This window comes from Lepidochelys kempii, chromosome 17, assembly GCF_965140265.1.
Source record: "Lepidochelys kempii isolate rLepKem1 chromosome 17, rLepKem1.hap2, whole genome shotgun sequence".
NCBI lineage: Eukaryota > Metazoa > Chordata > Testudines > Cheloniidae > Lepidochelys > Lepidochelys kempii.
Window position 1 is genome coordinate 17,515,436 of NC_133272.1, and position 25,911 is coordinate 17,541,346.

Genomic DNA, 25,911 nt, shown 5'->3' on the forward strand with positions numbered 1-25,911 from the left:
TGAAAGTGAGTGAAAAGTATACAGAAAGGAGGTATGGGGTAGCACTTCTGGATTCGTTGTCAGGCACTCTCTTTGGAACCAAAGGACCACCAGGAGCAAGATCTGCTGCAACCTCAGAACTGCAGCAGCAGCCATGTGACTCAGATGGCTAGGGGGCAGAGGATTCCTACCCCAATATAAATCTGCAGATAAATTTAGCCCAAAAGAAGGTACAAGATAGACCGAGTATTGCACTTTAATCAGACCAGGTATATGGGATGCTAAGTGACTCTAGGTGCTTTACAAAGCAGTTATACCAGCAGTGCAGCGACTGTGCAGATAACTGACAGTAGCTTGCACACAGCTTTGATGTTAGGGAATACTGATCAAGCCACTTACGTTATCCCAAAATTTCCTGGGTTCTTTAAATTTCACACTGAATTCTGTTGGAGATGGGCAGAAGGACGTCAGGGGTATAAGTGCCACTAACTGAGCCACATGTTGTATGCTCAAAGCCAATCCCAATAACATCCACCAAATTAGAAACCCTACAGCATCTATGTACCTTGAAACTTGGCTATTATCAGGTTCTCCCATTGAGTTTAATGATAATTTGGCAAATTTAAACCTTTGATCCAGATAATTCATTCTGAAAATTCATGTCAGACTTCTAAAAAGCCACAGCTGTTTAGCTGTGTATGTTTCACATGTGCTGTAATTAAGTTCCTTCCAAACTAGTTCAATAGCTGCCCAGTTAGAAGACTGCGAGCCCATTCATTTAACGAGGTATCACTTTCTACTGTACTTGTGGCTCTCTGGCTAGTTCCTGCAGAATAGCAAAGTACTGTGGTGTAGTGGGAGACAGTGCAGAGGACAAGGCACTGCACTAAGTCGGGAGACAAAGGCTATATACGCAGCTCAACCACTGACCTGCTGTGTAATCTTGGATAAAGCACTTCACCTTGATAGTCATTCATTTTAAGGCCAGAACAGACTACTGTGATCATCTAGTCTGGCCTGCATAAACTTCCCTGAATTAATTCCTGCTTCAAGTCCTGATAGCTGTGGTTGGACTCAAGAATATCTTTTAGAAAAACACACTTTCTTGATTTTAAAATGTCCAGTGATGGGGAATCCACCACAACCTTTGGTGAGTTGTTCCAGAGGTTGTTTACCCTCACTGTTAATAAATTGTACCTTAGTTTTCGTTTGAATGTATCTAGCTTCCACTTGCACCCTTTGGATCTCGTTATACCTTTGTCTGCTAGATTGAAGAGCCCTCTGTTATCAAATGTCTGTTCCCCATATGGGTATTTGTACACTGTGATCAAGTCAGCCCCAGTTGAATTTGAGATCACATTGTGCTAGATGCTGTACACGCGAAATAAAATACAGTGCTTGCCCAAAGAGTCTACAATCTCAACTGCATGCAATTCAGGAAATATAATTATGAAACATGAATACAGCACAAAAGATCTATAATCCGTAGGAATTTTAACAGGAGTGCTAAAACCCGTGTGATGGAGGAGCCACAGCAGAAAGTATTTTGAGTTGCTCAGCACTAAGTTAAGCTTGTTTTCCCCCCTGAGACGTTCAAGCTCTTTATAGTGACAGATCCAAGAATATGAGCTGCTCTGATGAGTGAGCATGGCAGGCAAATCAGTACATTTATTTAACCATGTGAATGTAGAATTAATATACAAGCATGGTTTTGAATAGGTGTTGAACAAGAGTAAAGGAGGACAGGATGTGTGTTTAAAGTAGTAGGCAAAGCTGCAACCAAAGAAAAGTTAATATGCAAAGAGACACAAATGACATGAATAGATGTGGTAGTTTTTTGTGACAGCTGCAGAGGTTCTGCATTCTCTAAAGTCCCAATTTAGCAACGCATTTAAGCATATCGTCACTGTAAGGACGTGCTCAAGTGCTTTGCCGATTTGGGGCCTGAGCAGCCTGCCCCTGAAGTCATTTGGGCAATCTCAATTTTGAACCACTGAGTCTCCACATTTTATTCTTCATTTTTCTCTTTTAATGGTCTCTTGTCTGTTAAAATTTCCTTTTACAGGCCATTAGCCCTGTGTGCAGACTCCAAGGTTAAGATGGCACCTATAATTCTGTTGCATACACAGATTTTCCCCTTATTTCTTGCTAAAAGTTCCAAGTTTCTGCATGAAAAGATCATAAGATTGTATTTGGCATCTCCCATTGAGCTCAGATGTTGCTTAGTAGGTGATGTTCTGCTGCAAGACTTGTGTAAGAAACTAAATTCAGCTTCCCTTGTGAGTTGCGTGAAAACCGTTGTACCCAAGCTAGATAAAATTAGCCACGGAGAGTCTGTCTTCACTGCAGAGTTAACCTGGGCTCTTACTTGGTGGTTGTCCTTAACCAAGCTTCTGTCCACACACAGAAACTTCTGACCTAAGTTGTTTGGTGCTTTCAACCTGGGGTAGCTGGCTATCCTGGGCTATAGACTAAAGCCTGAATGCTGCTTTTCACTTTGGCTGGTAACCAGCCCACTTTGCAGTGAGGAGACCGGCTAAACCAGTCGAGTGGTGATGGTCCTTCAGTGCCTTCTCACAATTCCCCCTGTATGCCCAGAAGGACAGACAAGTTCTCCCACAATTTGTTAGGAAAGAATCATATTGCGGCTCAGCTTATTGAAGTGCTAAGAACCAAGGGATGTACCCCCAGAAGGCCTCATGACACATGGGGGAAGTACAGAGACACTGTGGCCTCACGAACTTAAATGTGGCTTTATAGTGTTGCTGCTCACACCTGGGCTAAGCTAGCCTGGGTGCCCTGATCCACGTGCCAATCACCTGAGTTAACTCTGCAGCGAATACATCCTTAGTGCCAGGAAAAGTGTGCATAGGATAAAAAGAATGGAGGGTTGATCTGATCTTCCACATAGCAGAAGATTCAATGACTTGTTCCGTTCTTCTATTCCCGAGTGTCAGGAATCTATAAGGAGGAGTGGACTGCATTTTTGGAAGGGTAGGAAAGAAGTAGTATGCGAAATCTTTGAAGCTTTACCTGTATACCTAAAAGAACATTTTTTTTTTTGTTATGAACAGGCATCTCCATGATGTTGTGTGTGACTCTCTTCTTATGTTGAATGAAGGGGTGGAAGTGGGCTGTTTCTCCTTGAAGAGCTGTCTATTGGAAGAGAGGGTGGAAGGATTTAGGACAGGGGGAACAGACGGGGATTCCAGGTATTACGGAGCTCTGTATGGAGGGGAGAGATACAAAGAAGACTGTTAGGGATGCACCTTGGGCATAGTGGAAAGAGAAGAACAGAGTGACTGGGTGCTGGACTTTGGGTTCCTGTGGGGAGATGCAGAGCTATTCTGCTGTTTCTCACAAATAGCTGGATCAGAAGGGTCTGTGGAGCTCCAGCTCTGGTACATAAAAGGCTTGAATGGCTTTCTGAAAAAGAAAGATCTAGAGGGAGGGATGTGAAGCCTGGCTGAGAAAAATGCCCTTTTTTATGTTGGCAAGTACAATCTTGCGGCGGGGCTGTAGTTAAGAACACAGGCAGAGTGCAAGAAAAAGGGTGAGGTTTATTGTTAAACAATACCCGGTGGTGTGATGATGTGGGAACTCTTCCTGTTCACAGATTGTGTAGGTCATTGGAGGTGAGACAGGGAACTTCTTATATAAGTGAAGCTAATATTAAAATTCCACATATTAATCAATATTCCGATCTAAACAGCAGGGACCAAATCCATGCATCTGTATGTATCAAGGAAGGAGGAGTCCTGAAATTGTTTACAAAATCTGTATGTTTGGACCCTCTTGCTTTGAAATAAAGCCTTTCTCTTGACAGTTTAATGTCTAGATGTGTCAAAGCCACTTTAATGCTAGTCAGAGGCATTAAATTTTTAATTTAAAAATCCAGCATTTTACATTATTTTTCTCCAGATAGATTCTTGAGTTGGAATTTCAGCATTATGCCATCGTGTGTAGGAGTTGCTCTTACACCTGCTGTTAGCTTAGTTGAGCCTGTTCTGTTTAAAGAGCCTATTGATGCCAAAATCATGAGTGAATGAGAGTTTGAGATATTGAAACAAACTCCACCTTCTCACTGTTGTGAATTTTGTCATTTTAGGAAAGGGATTTAATGGCATGGCTGAGTCTAATGCTATTTAGATAGCATAAATTTATCTTCCCTTTAAACTTCTACTGCAGAAAATGTTGTGATATCAGCCAAGAAGCCCTGACTGCAATTGGGGTTCCATAATAGCACAAATGCATAGTAAGACAGTCCTTGTTCTGAAGATCTTGCATAGACAAGACATCAAAGGGTGGGAGGAGAAACTGTGGCACAGAGGAGGGAAGTGACCTGTCACATAGTAGGTCACTGGCAGAGCTGGGACTAAAACCTAGGTCGTCTCTCTCTCTTCTGTCTTATCCACTAAATTATGTGCCTCCCCAAAATGTAGGGTGTAATTTACTTGACACCAATAACAAAATGTAGTTTTTAATTTCTCTGTACCTTAATATGTTATGTATTTTTGAGGATTTCAGTGTGGAAGTATAGATTCTAGTTGACGTATGAATGGCTTTTGTTATTCTTAGCTATTATGGAGTACTTCTTCATCCATAGATCCCAAATCACTTTAGAAAGATGGGTATGTAGATCATTTCCACTTTAGAAATGAGGAAAACGTCTTGCTGCTAGAGAAAATAAATTTTAGACTAATTCTGGGCATCCACAATGTAGCTTGATGTCTGTGGATCATGACACATTTTCTTTAATGACATAGCTATGGTAGGGCCATGTGTCTTTCAAGCTGAGGTTTCAGCTGTCACTACAGGTGATCCAACGAAAGCTTGGCATGCTTATCTGACCTCACCCGAGCTTGTTTGGGCATGCAGGAGACAACATGGTTTAGCAGTTAGATCAGGGCACAAGAAGTCAGAAATCCCCAGTTCTGTTCTTGGTTCTGCTCTGACTTTCTGACAGATCTTGGGAAGTTGCTTCACTTCTTTGAGGCAATTTCCCTCCTCCTGTGAGAGTACTGTAAAGTGCTGCAGGGCACTGTAAATGTGCAGAATGTTTATTCAAAATGAGATGGCAGTCTTATGACAACAGGTTTTTCGATGAGATTTCTAGTACTTCCTGGACAGCTTGCAAACACCACCGGAACGGCTTGTGTGGGAAATTTTGGCACAGCAATGGAAAAATGGGAGCGCTGGATGGATTCTGGTTTGGGTTTGAGTTTTGGGAGAAGGATTTAGAGTTGGCTGGTTGTTAGCTCTACCTATCACTTTCTTCTTGGCAAGACTGGTAGATCTTTAATAGGAGTCTCTTCTCTCTCCGCTCTCCTTGTCGTCGTCCCCCCCGTAACCCCCCCCCCGCATTTAATTTTTCAGTGGAAAGCTTAAACGCCTGTGTTTATTTGCTGGGGTGGAATGTTGATTCATTAGCAAACCTCTTGCCAGATGCAAAGTGTTCTCTGTAACTGAGGCATGTATGCAAACTCGCCCTTCCGGTTTACGCATGCTGAAGCTTTACTAACGTGTAACCCTCCTCCTAGTGACCTCTCTCACATCTGTTGTTGTTCTGAACAAATATATAGTGAATCAGCACAAAGTCCATACATTAGCATAGCAGTTAGTCTATACAACACTGAGTAATCTGAATGCTGGCACTCTTGTTGATTCACTTGCTATCAATGGCACTTAGCTGTGTAGTGCAGACATAGCCTTTTAGCGACATGGGTGTGTTGCCACAGGCGTGCTGCTTAAAGTCGCACAGTGTAGCCACTGTTTGTCGGCTTTCCTGCAGACAAAAAACTTTTACCCACAGCGAGCAGCATTTGTGTTATCGGCAGAAGAGCGCTCCTGCCGACAACACGCTGTTCACACTGGCACTTGCCGCAGCAAAACTTTTGTCTTGCGGGGGGGGGGGGCGGGGTTTAACACCTCTGAAAGACAAAAGTGTTGTCGTTCAATTGCCAGTGTAGACATAGCCTTTGAAACTACATCGCTGATTCTTGTCATATTAGTGGTGCCTGGTACTGTATGGTGTCATTGATTTCACATACTTTCAGTGGTTCGTAGAACTACAGTGCTGGCTGCATTAGAAATGTCTAATATCACTGATCTTTTAGATGCTCTCTGGGTAGTATGAAAAACTCGTGGCTATCTCTTTAAGGCATGTTGTCAGGCCAGATTTGCCTCCACATTTAGATTCTGTACAACTGAGCTTTAGAAAACCTGCTCTTGTGATTAACTTTGGTGTGTGTTTATTTTTTCTTTATGGTGGTTCATTCTTTGAATGCAGAAAATGACAATTTAGGGCCTGCGTTAAGAGAATGACATGCAGGTTAGGCGACTATATCGTGCTCTGTTGCTGCTGGTTTTGCTGCTGAATAAGGGACTTTCCTGTAAAGGCTCCAGGTGGCATGTCTGAAAAGCTAAAGCAGTCATAGAGTCTCAGGACCTGACTTAGAGAAAGATTGCACGCACAAAAGTGCATGACCATTTGCATGCCTAATTTGTATGTGTTACGGCTTATGTAATGGCAGCAATTGCACGTGCCAGTGACCACATCCAGCTGGTAATCTGCATGGGCAGTACTTGAAAACCAATCCTGATGATTGGGATTGTGAATGACAGTTGCTGTAAAACCTGCACATGGTGCTGGGGATTTTAGTGGGACTTTCAGCTTTGGCCTTCATCTTCCTTGCTTCAGTCAGCTAAACTCCAGGCTTTTGCAAAATCAAGGCAATGAGGTGGGGGGGCGTTGATGTAACTGGAAGGGGAACTCTGTAATCATAACTAGGATGTCACAGCTACTTCCTTGAGCTATAATCAATAATTCAGTGTCCCTCTGCTTTCAAAGGTGCTTGATTCTCAGATATTTGTTTAGTTCAGCACAAATGAATACTCATTTGGATGTGCTATCTCAGTCATCAAAGCAGGAAAGGACAGTGAGCTGGGAACTCGTGTTCTGATTCCTGAACTGCCTCTGACTGATTTAGGGACCCTTCTCTCCCAGTCTCTGATGGAACTTGCCTGACTCCCTTTACTAGATTCTCAGCTCCTATGAATATGGGGATCATGCTACATATACAGCTCCACTTTCCTTAGTGTACAGTTGCCTTACGTCCCCAGCTACCTCATGAATTGGTTTGCTGGTTTGAACATAATAACAGAGTCCAGAGTCATGCACCAGAGTTATTTACTGGCTGAGCCGGGGGTGGGGGGATTATGCACAGATGTGGAAGGAACAGATTTTAATCAGTATATATCAAGGTTCCTTGATTTTTCTCTCTCTCCAAAACCCAAGGGGGGAAAAGTTCCATAGCTGCTAATCAAGAGTACAGAGCGGGAAATGTAGAAAAATTTATTATGTAGTACTTGGTAAATACTTGGTGACTTACCCAACCCTGGCTGAAATTAAAAGGAGTCTTTCCATCAACTTCAGTGGGCTCTGGATCAAGCCCATGGTGCACGGTGTCGTCGTCAGTTCGACCTTCATCATGTGAGAAATCTCATGTAAAACAGAACTTTGAGATGCTATTATTTCTGAATCCTGACTTGCACAGTCACAACATTTTGAATAAGGAGCTTTTAGTGCCTTTGTCTTCTTTTCTGCTAGTGCAAAACCTTAAGTGGATAAACAGACCTGCTGGAATCCATTGAAAATAACCCACACAATATCAATTCCTTCCTAGCCCAGACATAGGTCAGAAAAGCATAATGTGAGCCATTCATGAGCTGGTGAGCTAACAAACTGGTTTCCAGTCCACTTGAATAGCAACCATCTGACAAATCTCCTACCATTTTGGACTAGATGACCTTCTGGGGTCCCTTCCAACCCTGATATTCTATGATTCTATGATCTCCCACCCTCTCTGCTTTAAAAGTGGCAACGAGTCCTGTGGCACCATATAGACTAACAGACCTATTGGAGCATAAGCTTTTGTGGGTGAATATCCACTTCGTCGGTGTCATTTTTTAATAACGGCATTCCATATCAGCCGGTAATTGTCTTGTGAAAATGACATGTTATCACGCCACACAAAGGGCAATCAAATCCTGGGCAGCTGCATTTTAAGCCTGACTTTGCACCTCAGGATTGCTGGCAAGAAAACCAGTTTGCCTTGTAATTGTCCTTCAGCAATTCTAGGTGGGACTGGTTTCTAATAGGAGGAATTGCAGATGGACTCCCTCCTGAAAAATCAACATGGGAGTGGGAACCTCTGATACATACATGCCTTCGACTGAGCTGACATTTGAATGCTTTACAGTGTTGTTGTGGCAGTGCTGTGATCTTTGCATACAAATGCTTTGACAAGCAGCTCAAGGGAGTGAAAATGTGGGCATGAGGGATTTTTTTTTGTACCAGCACTTGTGCTTTTCTCACCTGGTCATCTGATTCATAGCTTTGGGTGCTTCAGGGCTGTAAAACACTAATTTAAAAAATCCAATTCAGCAAGCTACTTAGGCAGGAGCTTAACTTTAAGCACCTGAGTGGTCCCATTACATTGAATGCAATGCAAGCAATCCTGTGTTTTCAGTTTAAGCACATGCTCAGATACCTTGCTCTGACCCAAGGCATCTAACACTAATAGCGTTCACACCCATGATGAAGGGCCTGATCCAAAGCCCAGGGAAGACAAAGGAAGGACTGCCACTGGCTTCAGTAGTTTGAGTTATGCTGCCCAAAACAGCTAGCGGGTCCTAGAGTTACACTGTATCTTGCCACCCTGCAGATCCTGGCCTGGTTTGAAGAAGGTGAAGAGATCACTACTGCATTTGTAGAGCCAGTTGTCATCATGCTGATTCTCTTAGCCAATGCTGTTGTGGGGGTGTGGCAGGTATGTAACCGCTTTTGTCTCCCTTCTTTAATTCCTGTAAGCACTGCGGTTTGTTTGGGGGGCAGTGGAGCTATTGGCCAGGTGCCTGGAACTGTACAGCCTGCATGAATGAAGCCCTGGCTGTTTAAATGCACGAAGGGATGCTCATGAGTTGGAACCATGTGCTAGGTTTGCGCTGCAGAGTTAACTCAAGTTTCCTACGATCCAATCCGCTCTTTTTTGAGCTAGCCAAGTTTGAGCGACTAGTCACACTATGAAATAACACTCAAGCTGCGCAGAGCTGGCAAATTGTCTTCACTCAAGCTGTGGCCTTTACCCCCTCTCGAGCCAGCCAACTTGAGGCAAAAGCACCAGCACACTCACATGAAGGGGATGCAGGTGAGGGGTAATACTTGAGTTAACTCTGCAGTGAAGACAAGCCTGTGGTGAGGGAAGTATTGTGCAGCTGCCAAAAACAAAAATAAGACCGTGGAGCATTGAGGGAATGAAGGGAGAAATTCTGGTAAGGAAAACATGAACCCCACTTGAGGTTGATGAAAGCAGGCTTTTAATTACCAAACAGTAATGAAAATGAGGAGCCAGACTCTCAGCTGGAGCCTGATCTGCACAAGGGAAAAAGTCCCCAAAAAACCCCAGAGAAAAGCGAGTTCAGTTCGCCAGGTATTGGCAAAGTTGGTAACTAACGAGTAGGGAATAGACCCTATGCTGGTGAAGTCTCCATGTTTAGCTCACTTAAAAAAAAAAAAAAATCTGTGAGTACTTTAAAAGGATATAAAATGCCATCCTGAATAAAAATAGAATGAGTGACATGTACTACATTTAATCTTTATTTTGTCATCCCTTAATTTTTATTTGGCAATTCGTATAGTTTGGAGTTTAGGATGCCACACTTATTTACCACCTAGTTAAATACCACTTATCTTTTGGCAGTGGCCAAATGCGTTTTCATTAAGCAAACTTCTTAATGCGCCCCAACTGCAGTAGCAGTTATTACCAGGTGCTTTCATTTGCCTGTTGTTCCCTGGAACATCTTGCAAGGTAGTATCCATTCTGAAAAAGTGGCAGACGCTAAGGTCTTTTTTACTTCAAAATATTAAGCTGCTGTTTAACTTAGTTTTAAGCTTATTTGATATATTCTAATTGCTGCATCCAGTGCTCAGGGGTGCTGCAAGTTGAGCCGAAATGTGTCTGGGTAGAAAATCCATATTCTTAGAAGCAAGAGACGATTAGGCTCACTGATCATTTGTTCCAGGTGTGTATTCCCTCCAAGATCCTTTGTTACATTTTGATGTAGTTCCAAAATACTAATGCTCCTTTGTATGTTCAGAACACTTCCCATGCAAGAATCTCAAAGCATTTTCCACACACTCGCTCACGAAGGTCCACAACTGTAGTTGCTCTAGGCGCACATTAACCCCTATGTCACATATAGAGAAACTGAGGCAAGAGTAACAAGGAGTCTGGTGGGACCTTAAAGAGGAATTCCTCTCCTGGAATTGACACCTCCTTATCAATTATTGGGAGTGGACTACATCCACCCTGATTGAATTGGCCCTGTCAACACTGGTTCTCCACTTGTGAGGTAACTCCCTTCTCTTCATGTGTCAGTATATAATGCCTGCATCTATAATTTTCACTCTATGCATCTGAAGAAGTGGTTTTCGCAAAAGCTTATGCCCAAATAAATCTGTTAGTCTTTAAGGTGCCACCGGATTCCTTGTTGTTTTTGTGGATTCAGACTAACATGGCTATCCCCTGATACCTGAGGCAAGACTGGGTTCAATGACTTTTTTTTTAATGGTCTCAGAGTAAGTCCATAGCAGAGTTCAGTCTAGAAATCAGAAATCCTGAGACTCTGTTGTTTTAACGATTAACAACACTACCAGTTCCTCTCAGATGGTTCCATACCACTTTGCCTCTGGCACATCCGAGATTCAGCACAAAATGTAGTTTTCAGAGTAGCAGCCGCGTTAGTCTGTATCCGTAAAAAGAAAAGGAGTACTTGTGGCACCTTAGAGACTAACAAATGTATTTGAGCATAAGCTTTCATGAGCTACAGCTCACTTCATCGGATGCATACAGAGGAAAATACAGTGGGGAGATTTTATATACACAGAGAACATGAAATAATGGGTGTTACCATACAGACTGTAACAAGAGTGATCAGGAAAGGTGAGCTATTACCAGCAGGAGAGCAGGGAGGGCATGGGGGATAATCAAAATGGGCCATTTCCAGCAGTTTATAAGAACTGTAGGAGGGGAAATAAACATGGCGAAATAGTTTTACTTTGTGTAATGACACATCCACTCCCAGTCTTTATTCAAGCCTAAGTTAACTGTATCCAGTTTGCAAATTAATTCCAATTCAGCAGTCTCTTGTTGGAGTCTGTTTCTGAAGTTTTTTTGTTGAAGAATTGCCACTTTTAGGTCTGTAATCGAGTGACCAAAGAGACTGAAGTGTTCTCCGACTGGTTTTTGAACGTTATAATTCTTGACGTCTGATTTGTGTCCATTTATTCTTTTACATAGAGACTGTCCAGTTTGGCCAATGTACATGGCAGAGGGGCATTGCTGGCACATGATGGCATATATCACATTGGTAGATGTGCAGAACCACTAACCCAGGAACCTATCCTTGCAATAAAGACTGTTGCTAACTGTGTCCACATATCTATTCAGGGGACGCCATCATAGGGCCTAATCACATCAGCCACACTATCAGAGGCTCGTTCACGCGCCCCCACCCCCACTCTTCTGCTGGTAATAGCTCACCTTTCCTGATCACTCTCGTTACAGTGTGAATGGTAACACCCATTGTTTCATGTTCTCTGTGTATATAAAATCCCCCTACAGCATTTTCCACTGCATGCATCTGATGAAGTGAGCTGTAGCTCACGAAAGCTTAAGCTCTAATAAATTTGTTAGTCTCTAAGGTGCCACAAGTCCTCCTCCTCTTAGCACAAAATGTAGTACTTCATATACTGCTTTGAAGTCATTCACTACCCTTCCCCTGTCTGAAGTAGGTAAACATGTTTCCCTTTAGCCATGGGGACAATGAGGCATAGTAAGGTTCAGTGACACTGCCCAATACCACAAAACGAATAGACTTCAAAGCCAAGATTAGAATTCAGGAGTTCCTGGCTCCCATTCCCTTGTTCACACAACTGCGCCTCCCCCCCCCCCCCCCCACGCATCACCACCATTTAAATGGTACAAATGCCTAAAGCTCTGCTGCACGCTGTGTTTACAGGAGAGAAATGCGGAGAGTGCTATTGAAGCCTTAAAGGAATACGAGCCAGAAATGGGAAAAGTGATCCGTGCCGACAGGAATGGAGTCCAGAGGATCCGGGCTCGGGATATTGTTCCTGGGGATATTGTGGAAGTGGCAGGTATGGCAATGATCTCTCCCCCTCTTCTCTGCACCCCCCCAGCCCCTCATCTCCTTTGCTGTATGCACAGGTATGAAACATCCTGCTGGGCTATGGGTGAGGTAATCCCACCCTGAGTTAGTTTAGAACTAAACTGAAAATGCAGCGAAACTCACCATCACCCTGGTTCTTTGGTTTTGAGCAACTTTTGTTTGAAGCAACCTTGTTACAGAATAGTGAGCTGAAACAGGAGAACCGCTCCAGCATTATGTGCTGGCTTATACTGACTATCCAGCACTCTGCTCGTCTAAAGTAAGTTAGGCTTTGGTCTGCATGGCTTTCCATGAAAGAAAATGGTCTCCCTTAAGGTTTGTGGGATAATTATTCATGGAAGACAAGTAGTGCAGGGACGGGAAAGGCTGAGGGGAAAGCATTGGTTTGCGAGCATGGGAGAGACTTGTGCTTTTGGATCTGGGTTTGGGTAACCTCCATCTGCATTCGTGTACTTCATCCTATGGCTTATCCTCCTGTCCTTCCCTTGCACATGCAGCTGTTGGGATTAAGGTGCAAAACAGATTCCATTTTCACCTGTCCTGCATTGGCCTGAGAAATGTCTCCTGAAGGTTTCTTCTTTCTTGGCCATCGCAAGCAAATTCTCAGAGGAAGCCTTATTGACCACTCCACCCTGTTACCTTTCGCCACGAGTTTAGCCCTTTGCCCTTGTGCCTCCTGTCCGTTTGGTCCTGCTTGGGCAGTGAATGGAGACAGCTGGGGTGTGGGGAATGGAGAATGCTAAGAGGTTGGGATAAGAAACTCTCTTTATTTGTAGCTAGATTCCAACTGCATTGAGCTACCTATATATTTTTTGGCTTTCAGGGGCATCACAAAGATCAGTGAGTTCTCATCCTCTCTGCATCCCTTGTACTATCCCCGTTCTATGGATGCAGAAACTGAGGCACAGAGAGACCCAAAGGTCACACAGCAAGTATGTGGCAGAGGCAGGAATACAACCCAGGTTTTCTGGGTCTAAGTCCAGTCCTTTAATCCTTCCTGTCACCTACTCCTCTGAGCAGAGCCAGGCAGAATCTACCCCTACATTTATTAGGACTTGTAGGATTGTGTTCTTTACCCTTCAATATTGAAGGCACTGTTGGAGGATTAAATAAAAAGCATTTGTTCTTCTGGCTCACGATAGTATTCTTTATATTGATTAAAGTTCAGGGTTTGCTAGCCCACACCCCTCCTCAAAATGCCACATTTCAATTAGCCAGCAAAATTATTATTATTATTATTATTTATTATTTTTTAAACCAACTTTAAGCCTCCAAATCCCTCATACTCATCTGCTCTTCTCCACTTTGTGGACTTGCTAGTGGAAAAATGCTGCAGTTCCTTGTGGACTAATCCAATTCTTTGTTAAGTCTTCCTGTTGTACTTCATCTGGAAGATAGATATATCTAAAAATAATGCACAGAAGATCATCACGGGCCATTTCCTCAGCTGGTGTAAACTGGCATAACTCCACAGCACAGCTACATCGATGAACGCCAGCTGGGGCTCTGGCCTGAGGTTAGCACAGACTGGATTTGAACTGTGTATGAATAAGGAACTGAGATTTGGTCGCACGTACGGTGATGTCTGATTCTGCTAAGTTTGAAACCATAGATTGTTGTCTAGATGGTGTTCGGGCGTCTCCTCTGTACTCTCTGTGTGGGTGGGAAAGAACAGGGCATCAGGGACATGTGCAATGGATAAAGGGTTCCTCTTTCTAGGCTCCATTCATCCAATCTGTTTTTTTGGGGGCAGGTCCTTTGGGAAAAACAGGTCAGGGCAGTTTTTCAGCTCCACAAAGCTCCCTTTCTGTGTGGGCAAAGTGAGCCCATGGGGATTGGCTGGCCAAGATGCTCTCTGGAAAAAGGAGGCTTGCGCCTGCCTTGAAAAGAACAAATTGTAAAATGCAGCTGTCGCAGGCCAAACAGCTCAAGGATTTTTCCACCAGGGGAAAATGTCTCGGCCAGGCCTGCCCCGTTAGGATCTTGAGCCGTGTGGTCTGGTTGTCTCTGTGGGATTTTAGGAGAATGCTGACTCGAGCAGTCAGAAGTCATTAAAGTACTTGGTGCTGAAAGTGGGCAGCTGCTCAGCTTGGGCCCCGTTTCTTGTCTGTCTCCTCCTTTGCCCCCAGGAGGAGCACAGACCCACTGTTTCGCTGGAATAAAAAGAATTACGCTGCTTTTTCTTGAACAAGAATTTCAGAAAGAGAACTTGAAATAAACAACAAAGAGAAATTAAATCAGAGTCCATTGGACTGTAAACTCTTCAGACAAGGAGATCTTTTGTATTATGCTTGTTTATGTGCCTGGCACAATGGTTCCCTGATCCCTAACTGGTACCTTGTAGCTCAGAGGTGGACAAACTACAGCCTGCAGGCCACATCCGGCCCACAGGACCGTCCTGCCCGGCCCTTGAGCTCCCAGCCAGGAAGGCTAGTCCCCGGCCCCTGTCCCGTTGTCCTCCCTCCTCCGCTGCCATGCGGGCAGCGCTCTGGGCGGCGGGGTTGCGCACTCCTGCTGAGCAGAGCGGCAGTGTGTCTAGCTCCGGCTGGGCAGCGCGGCTGCCAGACATGCCGCTTTGAGGAGCGGGAGGGGGGTTTGGATAAGGGGCAGGGGTGTCCCGGGGGACAGTCGGGGGACAGGGAGCAGGGGGAGGTTGGATGGGGTGGAGGTTCTGCAGGGGACAGGGGGGATAGTTGGGGAACAGGAGGGTTAGATAGGTGTGGGGTCCTGGGGGGCCTGTCAGGGGGCAGGGGTGTGGATAGGGGTTGGGGGACAGGGAGCAGGGGGGTTGGATAGTGGGTGGGATCCCGGGGAGTGGTTAGAGGCGGGGGGTCCCAGGAGGGGGCAGTCAGGGGACAAGGAGCAGGGGGGTTGGATGGGTCAGGAGTTCTGAGGGGGGCAGTCAGGGGGCGGGAAGTGGGAGTGGGTGGATAAGGGGTGGGGGCCAGGCTGTTGGGGGAGGCACAGCCTTCCCTACCTGGCCCTCTATACAGTTTTGCAAACCCAATGTGGCCCTCCAGCCAAAATGTTTGCCCACCCCTGTTGTAGCTGCTACTGCAGTACAAATTATTGTTTTATCACTGCCCTAAACTCCCTGTGCCAGTCTGCCTGCCTTCCACCAGCCTTTCAGCCTGCTAGCAACTCCCTCCCCCTCTAACTATATAGGGCAGTTAGTTAAACACCATCACGATGCCTCTTCCAGCCCCCCTAATCAAATGCTTATTGCATGCGTATGAGTGGCTGATTTTTTAAAATTTTGTTTGTTTTTTTAATTACACCATCAACATCAAAAGTCGCGGAGAAACAGCTGAGCCGTTGTCTGGGGATTCATGATTTAACTGAGACAGACTTAGCAAGTTATAATACCTAGCAAGTACGCTGTCAGATTGTGTAATACAAGAGTGTGTGAATCCAGCATGAGCACCAGCTCGTATAACATGATTGACACTGCTGTGTAAAATGACACACACCCTTAAACTCTGGTAGCTGACACATTTGCACATCTAACGGGGAACATACGTATATGCTACCTAGGACCAAGCTCCAGTATTTTTTACATTGGCAGTGGAATCTATGTGATGGTTGAGGAGGGGAAAGTGAAAACCTTAGTTACCTGACTAGTTACTCAATGCTGTGCTATGATATGGGGGTAGGGGGAATGGTATGTGAAAGACAGAAATTCCTTCTTGATCCGTGTTGCAATTAGCTGATGCCCTGAAAGGTGATATCTGATTACCTCAATTTAGCAAGTAAAACTATGCATTCTGCTTTTGAGCCTAATCCATGCCACCATATTTAATGCTCTGACCTCCTGTAGAGGTGAATTCCATTGGCTTTGGCTAAGTTTTCCAGGCATCTGATGAGGCGGTGATTCTATCCCTGAGTGAGTAACCGTGTGTGTCTCAGAGAGAGAGAAAGGTTGGGTGTAATATATGGAGGACTGAAGTTGGAAGACTGAGATTAATGCAAACACTTTGTAATTGACTTCATTTTTTAAAAGGTTTGGGGTTTTGTTTAGTTTTTTAAATGTGGGATCTACAAAGGGGGGAAAACCCCAAATTGATAATGGAATGACTGTCAATTTTAAAATGGAAAACAAAGCATTGATAGCTTAGAATGAGCGCTCTCTCTCTTATTTTTGCCATGACTGTGGAACATTAAACTGTAACTATCAGCTCATCATGGTGAGCCGTTGTCGCAGCCCTTCCTTGGCCCATGGGGGAGTGGGGTGGAGGTAACCACCCCCTGATTTCCCTTTTCGGATTGTGACTTCAGTGACAGCAGGTAGAGCAGGGGCTATGCACCAGAAACTCCCTGTACTGCAGCCCTGCGGGTGGGGAATGGGAGGAGCCCTGGCTCTGCCTCCACCACTCACTGGCCAGAGTTAGGTGATCAGGAGCATACAGGAGAGCAAATTGCTCCCTGAGAAGGTGGTGAAGTAATTTACAGCCTCCCCAAAGCAAGGCAAAGAGAGGAATTGTGCTGAGCATGGTTCATTCTCTGATTTTTTTTGGGTGATGCACCACTCCTCGCATGTTCTGTCATTACAGTCTAGTTTAGTGGAGGGTTAGGGTCCATTAAAATCATTGCCTGGTGGGTAAAATGAAGAACAAGTTAAATAATTTGTTAAAATTGCATTAAATATGGCATTTTGCCTTCGTAGCAGATTTCTTGAAGCTGGCCTCAGCTCTTCTCTCCCAGGCTGTCTAAATACAGTAGATCGCCTGTCTCTTTTTTTGGGGTGGGGGTGGGGGAGAGGGGTGTTAAAGTTCATGTTAGAAATTGACATGAGTACTGGTGCAGAGAGCCAGGATGTCCCAGTGGCTAGGGCACTAGCTAGGAGGTCAGAGTTCAAATCCCTGCTCCACCACAGACTTCCTGTGCGACCTAGGGCAAGTCACTTAGTCTCTCTGTGGCTCAGTTCCCCATCTGCAAAGTGAGGATCACGGCATTACGGGGAATAAATACATTAAAGATTGTGAGGTCTTCAGGTGCTGTGGTGATCAGGGCCATATAACTACCTTATAACAACAGCAAAGTGATAACTGGCAACGTGTTAGATAAGGCAATTCATTGCCCATGCTATTCACAATGATCCTCATCCTGCTACCCTTATTCATGCTTAGTAATACTTTATTCTACAAGTCCCACTGAAATCAGTACCTACTGTCTGCTATGTTTATGAAAGTACCTACCACAGTGGGACCCCGGTCTCTCAGCTATAGTTTCTAGGGGCTGCTGAAGTACAAAATCAAAAATTGGCTTGAGCCAGCCCTGGCCACAAGACTTTTTGCTGAGCATCATAGAGAGAGGCAATGTTCCTTGTGAGATTTACTAACCAATTCTGATCTCTTGATGCCAGTGTTGTTCCTATTTTTCTTGTGCCCATCCATTATGAAAACTGAGCCACGTGCATTCATTGGCTTCAGGCAAACATTTTTCCTTTGGCCTTCACCACAGTGGAAACTTGCAGCCTTTGATTTTGTAATGATTAGCTTCTATTTAGTAGCTGTCTAAGGACAGTTGATGCCTGGAAGCAAAACGGCCCCTTGCTAGCACAGGGAGAAGAAAGTTTGTGTGTTAAATAAATAAGCTAGTTATAAATCTCTCTCATCTGAATGAGCCTTAACTGTTACCAACCCAATGGAAAAAACTCAATAGACAGGTTGCACTGCAGGCTAGAGGCTGATCCTGTCTTCGCGAAGCAAGTTCAGTTCCCACCCAGCAATTGGCACCATTGGCAACCTCAGAGGCTTTAAAGATTTCAGTTCTTTCTCAGCACTTAAAGCAGGTCCAGCAAGGTCAGCCCTGAGGCTCATGGCCTAAGCTCTGAGCCCTGCTCTCTGGGTATCTATCAAGCTCCAATCACCATAGTATAGATGTACCTGTTCTTTTCACATCCTGCTAATAGATTTTAGTGCCTGCAGCTGGCAATAGATTACATCTCACAAATAGATGACCCTTTCGTGTAAGGGGGAGTAGAGCATTTTGGTATATCTTAAAAAGGGTCCATCTACATGGATGCTGTCCGTGTGTGAATAAAATTTCTTGCCGAGGGGGGTTTCAGTTCTCTTTATCTTGCATTCTTTGGTTCAGGGATATAGAAATGAGAGACTTACCCCAAATAAATCTTCCAAAGTTAAGAGCTTCATTCCAAAGGCCTTGACTAAATAGTGTATAGTATGTCATCTGGCATTCACCCAATAGGTCTTGATTCAGTGCCCATTCAGGTCAGTGGAAAAGACTCCCATTGATTTCAATCTGCATTAGATAAGGCCCTTAGCCCTGAAACAACTGGGAAGGTGGCAGGAGACTAGTGGTATCAGGTTTGGTGCATCTCCATTTGGGATATTGATTACCTCTTTCTGCTCTCCCTCCTGCAGACAGTTACTTTTGTTGACTCCTGAACTATCTGCATTATCCGCCACTGCGCAGGAAAGCACTTCAATGATTTCCAGGCCAGGGAGTGGTTCTTTCCTCCCATCCTGGCCTATGCTTCTGTATGGGAGTTTATTATAGGTGTGTATTTCACCAGATTAGTCATTTTCTGTTTAAAATAACTGGTGACCAGGCCACTCTTATCTCCAAGACTTTTGTTAGGAGCTGTGCCAAAGGAACATTGATGTTCATCAACTCAGGTTTCTATAGGCAAGAGTGTGGTTGTATGGCTAAGGAACTGGACTGAGATTCTTGACTCTGCCACAGACCTGCTTTGTGACCTTTGGGAAATCACTTACTCTCGCCATTTGTAAAATGGGTGGTAATGCTTTCCCTCCCAAGGGTCTTGAGGATAAATATGTTTGCGTGGGTCTCATGTACTGTGTTAATGAAGGCCATATGAGTATCTGGATTATTTGTATCACTATGTATGGGATCTCAAGAGTTAAGAGGGGGATTTCAGTGTCTATGGCCCTTTCAGTCGCTGGCGCCTTTGCTGAGAGATTTAACAGAGGACGGTTGGTGGTGGTTTATCTTTGATGTGGACATTCATGCATTAGAGACAGGTGCTACATATACAAACAGAAAGAGACTGTCCCTGCCCTGAAAAGCTTACGATTTAAATGGAGGAACAGGAAGTAATGTTATCCTCATTTTAAAGATTGGAAACTGAGGCACAGGGAGATTAACTGGCTTGTTGAGGTTTGTGGCAGAGCTCGGAATTGAGACCGTTTTTCTGAGTCCAAGGTCTGTGCATAAACTGTCCTTCCTCTTGCTAGTTCCCATGGTTAGTTTATGTATCTCCCTTACTATGGTTGAGTTCAGTCACAGATCAGACCAAACACTTTTAACCTGTGGCATTTCTCTTCTACTTTCCCTCTCTTAGTTGGTGACAAGGTGCCAGCCGATATCCGGATCATTGAGATCAGATCCACGACATTACGGGTTGATCAGTCGATTCTCACAGGTATGGGCAGTGCTGTTACTGTGAGTATGGCGGTCTTGCACAGAATGACTGCTACTGGAATGAGTCCCACGTGGGGGTGGAGGTGTTGGGCTTGGTGCTTTAAGAACCTTCACACCCACAGAACGTTCAGTGAAATTTGTATCAACAGTTCTGAGTCCTGAAAAAGCTAGGTCCTCCTCTTAACGTTTTCATTTTCACACCTGTCTGGTGAATCTGTGGTGGCCAGCCCCTCTGTAACACTTTCCAAGGGTTACCTAATTAATCCAGACATTTGGCAAACCAATGTGTAGCATGTCCCTTTGAGGCTGATTGGTTAGCACTATTATCAGCCCTCTTTACAGCTGGAACAATTTAAAACCAGGGATTAAGGGTGGGGTTTTCAAATGCGTTCAGTGTTGGCCTGACTGCTCCACTGAAGTCAGTGAGCATTTGCAGTGGGAGCAGATTGGGGGTGAGATTTTCGAAATTGCTCCATTTAGGACTATGTGACTTGCCCAGAAAGGGAACCAGTGGCAGAGTTGGGATTAGAACTCAGGAGATTCTGGCTCCATGTCTCATACTCAGACCAGTGGACCACAGCTGACTCTCAGCAGGAAGTGCCCAAAATCTTGAAAATGTGTGAGATTTTGTTAAGACTCAAGCCTCATATTAATGATGGCTACCCATTTTACTGCAGAACAGGGTATGTTACTGTCTTACACAGGTACTGAACTGTGGCTTGAAAGCAAATATTGCTTGATTCATGTCTATCTTGTTGTGTAGCAATTAAAGAGTTATTCATTTCAGATGTGTGATATTTGCTAGAATCAGATGTTGTCATTGAGGGGAGGGGATTTTTTTTTAAATATGGATTAAAGAAGTGTTTGAAATATTACATATTAGCTTTAAACATTATATCACTGCTATCAGGGGGAAATGGAAGTTTCCTTTCTTTTCTATTTAGATGAACCATTAGTCTAAACTGAAAATCTCCTTTTGACATGATTTTAAAAATTCATTAGTTTAGGAAATGGCAAAAGGGAAGGGAAAACAATTGGAGAAATTAAATCTACAAGGACACCAGCACAGTCTCCCCGACACATAAATAACACAGGTTTTGTGCTAATTGAACTTTCTCCCTCTGCTGCATCTCCTGTCACCTTGCAGAACAAAATTATTTTTGTGCTCAGAGCACAAAATAAAGACCTTCAGGAGAAGCACTCTCGATGCTTTCATTACATCGCCCAAGGGATTCCATCTCCTCTTGAGGCCGTTGACTGGCTTTGAGTTGTCCTTGAATAAGTGGAACTGTTGCCTCTGATTTTGATTCTTGTGTCCTGAGGAGAGGGGCTTTTCTTCAAAGTTTGGAAGTCTTGGCTGTTGTAAGCTTCCTGGAGCAGGGAACCATCTTTTCATCCGTGTTTGTACGGTGCCTATCACAATGGGATCCTGGTCCATGACTAAATAAATAATCAGTAGTAGTAATGTAGCCAGTTTCCATGCCAATGCAGGACTGTTCCTTACAAGATGCAAAAGAAGATTTTTGGACTAAAGAGTATTTAATTTTAGAAGTCTTTTTTTTTCATGATGTCTTCAAAATAGAAAAATAGATAGTATAATCTTCACTGTCACTCTGATGAGTAATGTTTTCCTGCTGTTGCGAAGCACCCCACAATTTAGGATTAGTTTTTGAGCCCTTCAGACCCCACCCACAAAAAGCTAATCCTTGTTCCATTTGACTATCTCCTCACACAATTAATGCCAAGAAGCAACTCTGGCTGAGATTCACCAGAACAACACTTGGTCTCTGGTACCAGTTTCTCTGTAGAAGTCTTCACCAGTTAGTTGGTGGCAGTTAAAACCTGTCTGGAATCCGGAAAAACTTTTGTCTGTGTTTGTACCATGCCTAGCCCAGTGGGGCTGGGGCCTCCAGATGCAACTACAATACAAACCACAATAATTCAGACAGCAGTGCTGTTATCGCTGGAGTGTGAGGAGGGCAGCAATTGGTGGGTGAGACCAGGGACTTGAGTTTGCCAACTTGTATCAGGCTGTTCAGATGCCTAAATATGGAGTTAGGTGCCAAACTTTACATTTTCTGGCTCAAAATGTTGACCTAACCCTGTTAGGGTATGCTGTTACCTTAGCAGCTTTTTAGCTCTTGTAATTTTCACTTGAGTTCAAGCTAGTTATTTTCCTATGACTATTCTCTCCATAGTGAACAGATGAATGGACCAGCTGTAACAGCTCATTGATGAATGTCCAAACAAAATGACCTAGTGCCAAAGATCTATTTTCAAGGCTATGTATTGTCACCAACAGAAGCTTCTAATCCACCCTAATAGAAGCCTTTGCTGGAACTGGATCTGTGTTGAGAATCTCAGTAGGAAACCCTGTAAATGTTTTTTTCTCCCTCCTTTTGTCTCTACAGGTGAATCTGTGTCTGTGATTAAACACACTGACCCGATTCCTGACCCCAGGGCTGTCAATCAGGACAAGAAGAACATGCTTTTCTCTGTAAGTTGTTTCACATCCGTCACCTCCTCTCTTGGGTCTTGTAGAAACAGCCCCAGGGTAAAGAACCTCACAGGCAGGTATCAAAGTATATATGTTTTTGAGCAGTAAAGTGTAATACAGGATAATTACTATTCACCAAAGGACACGGACAATTTAAGGTGGTATTTTTCCTAAGTGTTCAGTGCTGGCCTAATTCTGCTGCTGTTAAAGTCAATGGGAAAAGAGTCAGGCCAATGCTGAATGCTTTTAAAAAATCCCACCCTTAACAGTTTACATGTTGTCAAAAGTTGGCCTGTCATCTACTCACTGGACCAGGAGCATCTGAGTCTTGGTTGTGCTGCAGTAAAGAGTCCTTTCAAAGGAATAACTGGATGGGAATTTCACAATGGCCATGTCATAGATCTGGGTCTTGTATCCTTGTGACGATCTGAGGTATGCCAACCCTGTAGGTCCCTTTGGTCTTTGAGAGACATTTGTACCCCTGAACCAAGTGGGTTTGTTTTTTTATTAATGTTTCTTTTAAAATGAGGCTGAGAACAAAAATCACCCCCAAGCAAGCCAGACCCTCAGTTCCACTTGCAGTCGTCATGGGTTGTGGCAGAATCACTGAATTCAACATATTGGAGGCACGCTAGAGGTGACTAGCTTCAAACTTCCCCCCGCACAGCATTACAACCTACGCGACTAGTGAAAGGATATTCCACAAAGGCTTATTCACTGGGGCAGTTCTCACTTTACTGTTTGTGGCGGAGATTTTTTCAAAGAGGGCAGCCCATTGAGTTTTGGCACCTAACTCCTTTATACTTAGGACCCTACGAAATTCACAGTCATGAAAAACGCGTCATGGACCATGAAATCTGGTCTTTTGTGTGCTTTTACCCCATACTATACGGATTTCACAGGGGAGACCAGTGTTTCTCAAACGGAGGGTCCTGACCCAAAAGGGGGTTGCAAGGTAATTTAGGGAGTATTGCCACCCGTACTTTTGCGCTGCTTTCAGAGCTGGGCGGCCGGAGAGCAGAGGCTGTTGGCTGGGCACCTAGCTCTGAAAGCGGTGCCCTGCCAGCAGCAGCGCAGAAGTAAGGGTGGTAATACTATATCAAGCCAGCGGCTCTGCCTTCAGAGCTGGGCTTCCAGCCAGCAGCCACCGTTCTCCGGCTGCCCAGCTCTGAAGGCAGCGCCACCATCAGCAGCAGCACAGCAGTAAGGGTAGTAGTTCCACAACCCCCTACGATAACCTTGCGACCCCCCCCCCCTCCTCACCCCTTTTTGGGTCAGGACCCGTACAATTACATCATCATGAAATTCAAATTTAAATATCTGAAATCATGAAATTTTATAATTTTTAAAATCCTGTGACTGTGAAATTGACCTAAATGGACCATGAATTTGGTAGGGCCCTACTTATACTCCTTTGAAGTCTCAGCCTTTGTGTTTCTGGTTTTCATCTGAAATCATGGACTAGAGGCGTTACAGGTGTTCGTGATTAAACATGCAGGACCCATGAGTTCTGATTCCCCTCCTGCTCCCCCCAGGCTCAATAAGAAGTAACGCTATATTGGTGTAAAACGGTTGATAGAGTTGGGCCAATGTGAAGCAGCCTAAGGCTGGAATATGGATGCTAACTCACTCCTTTTCATGACTTCATTGCAAAAGCAAGCAAAGCTCTGTAGATTCATCTGATTTTTGCTTTTCTTCAGGATTTTTTTTTTGTTAGTCCCAAGTGGTAACTTGAAACTTGTGAGGTGCAAACAACCCTCAAACAGGAAAACTAGAGATGGACTCAGAGTGCGGAATGTGAATGCTCCAAAATTCAAAGGTGTTTGCAACATGAGGTTTTGCTTCATCTTATAAAGATTAGGGGTTATTTAAAACAATTGAACATTTTGCCAGATTTGGAGGAGTTTATATATGAGGTTTTGTTACCAACTTTTGAACCTGAAGCAGGAAACAGGTAGCTCATTGTGCAGGGAAAGAATGTAGCCTGCCAATTAGAGTACAGGATGAGGTGTCAGGACTCCTGGGTTCTTTCCTGAAACCTGTCACTGACTCACTGTCCAATTTCTCTTACCCTCTTTGAACAAAACTGGTCATAATAATTTGTGAAGCAAGACTGTTATACCTTAAAATCCATTAAAAAGGGGTCTGGGGAGGGACGGGGGCAGTCCTTTTGTTTAGTAGTTTCTACTGGACCAAGCATCTTCAACTTTTCTATGCTCCTTAAGAGTAAAGGGTGTGCATTACATCTGGAGATGCTTCTAACTCAAAAAAGCTCCAAACCACACAAATCTTGAAGACCGCAGAAGACTCAGTAGCTAGTGATAGGTCTGGAGAAACCCCTGTTTAGGTTTGGTGGGATATCACCAAAAGTAGAAAGGCCTGTCAAGGGGTCACAGGAAACAGGAGTTATTGGGTCCAGGCTGGAGAGAAATTGAACAATAACTCAGTGACAGGTCTCAGGAAAGAACCCAGGAGTCCTGACTCCAAATCCTGTACTCTAATTGGTAGGCCCTCTTCTCTCCCTACACAGTGAACTACCCATTTGCTGCTTTAAGCCTAAAGATCTAATATTTGTATATTCTGTACATACAAATGACTTCTTTTCCAGGGTACCAATATTGCAGCTGGTAAGGCTGTTGGAGTCGTCATTGCTACTGGGGTATACACAGAAATTGGGAAGATCAGGAATCAGATGGTTGCAACTGAGCCAGAGAAGACCCCATTGCAACAAAAGCTGGATGAGTTCAGCCAGCAACTCTCCAAGGTCATTTCTGTGGTCTGTGTAGCTGTCTGGGTCATCAATATCAGTCACTTCAGTGACCCCGTCCACGGCAGCTCTTGGTTTCGTGGGGCTATCTACTATTTCAAGATTGCTGTGGCCTTGGCTGTGGCTGCCATCCCTGAGGGTCTCCCTGCTGTCATCACCACTTGTCTGGCACTGGGCACGCGCCGCATGGCCAAGAAGAATGCTATTGTGAGGAGCCTTCCTTCAGTGGAAACGCTGGGCTGCACCTCTGTCATCTGCTCTGACAAGACTGGTACCCTCACCACCAATCAGATGTCTGTCTGCAGGGTGAGTTCTTGAGCTATGCAAATGCGTAAACACCATTTTGCTTTCCCATAAGGTGTGCAGGGTCTTGAGGCTAATGCATGGGGTTGAGAGTTGGGAGATCTGAGTTTTATGCCTAGCTCTGCGGGCTTCAGGTAAGTCACGTTCACTCTGTGCCTCAGTTTACCCATCAGTGTAGTAGGGATAACAACATTTACCTTCCTCACAGACATATTGCAAGGCTAAAACTGTCTCTTCTGGCAGAAACTTTGCTAATTTGAAGGAGAGCGTGAAAAAGTTTTGCGTTATTGCAAACCCGTATAAACATGACCTTCCTTTCCTCCCTATTGGTGATGAAAATCAGTTTATTATTATTTTTGTATGGCTCTAGGGCTGCAGTTATATAGCTCACTCTTGCTCCTTGTGAACAAATGAGACACCTGTTTAAAGGTTTCAGAGTAGCAGCCATGTTAGTCTGTATTAAAGGTGTGGCTTTCCAGAGGTTGTTTTATGGACTCTTCTTTCTTGGAGCTTTCCCCTGTGGTGGGGATCTACTTGAAATGAGAGCTCCTGGAAGTGCATGTATTTAGTCTGTTCTCTCCCATGCTTGTTTAACCAAGCTGGTAAGAGATTAGAAACTTAAGCTGAACTTCTTATATATTAAAACCAGGGAGTTAAACTGAGAATGGATCACCCTGAGAAATCCAGGGGTCAAGATAACAGTAATGCA

The 25,911-nt window shown here is 44.3% G+C and overlaps 1 protein-coding gene and 1 long non-coding RNA gene across 5 annotated transcripts in view; one reads left to right on the forward strand and one right to left on the reverse strand.

Moving 5' to 3' along the window:
- Positions 1–25,911, forward strand: part of ATP2A3 (ATPase sarcoplasmic/endoplasmic reticulum Ca2+ transporting 3) — a 158,954-nt gene that overhangs the window by 73,012 nt on the left and 60,031 nt on the right. For all 4 annotated transcript variants that reach the window (XM_073315802.1, XM_073315798.1, XM_073315800.1 and 1 more), the window contains exons 4-8: positions 8,706–8,810; positions 12,061–12,199; positions 19,556–19,636; positions 22,047–22,132; positions 24,741–25,205. In XM_073315802.1, coding sequence (XP_073171903.1) covers positions 8,769–8,810; positions 12,061–12,199; positions 19,556–19,636; positions 22,047–22,132; positions 24,741–25,205 — 813 coding nt within the window. In that variant the 5' untranslated portion in view covers positions 8,706–8,768. The remainder of the gene's footprint in view (positions 1–8,705; positions 8,811–12,060; positions 12,200–19,555; positions 19,637–22,046; positions 22,133–24,740; positions 25,206–25,911) is intronic.
- The window catches only part of LOC140899771 (uncharacterized), a 137,437-nt gene continuing 125,032 nt past the window's right edge, over positions 13,507–25,911 (reverse strand). Inside the window, exon 4 of the long non-coding RNA XR_012155443.1 lies at positions 13,507–13,618. This is a non-coding gene — a long non-coding RNA (uncharacterized lncRNA). The remainder of the gene's footprint in view (positions 13,619–25,911) is intronic.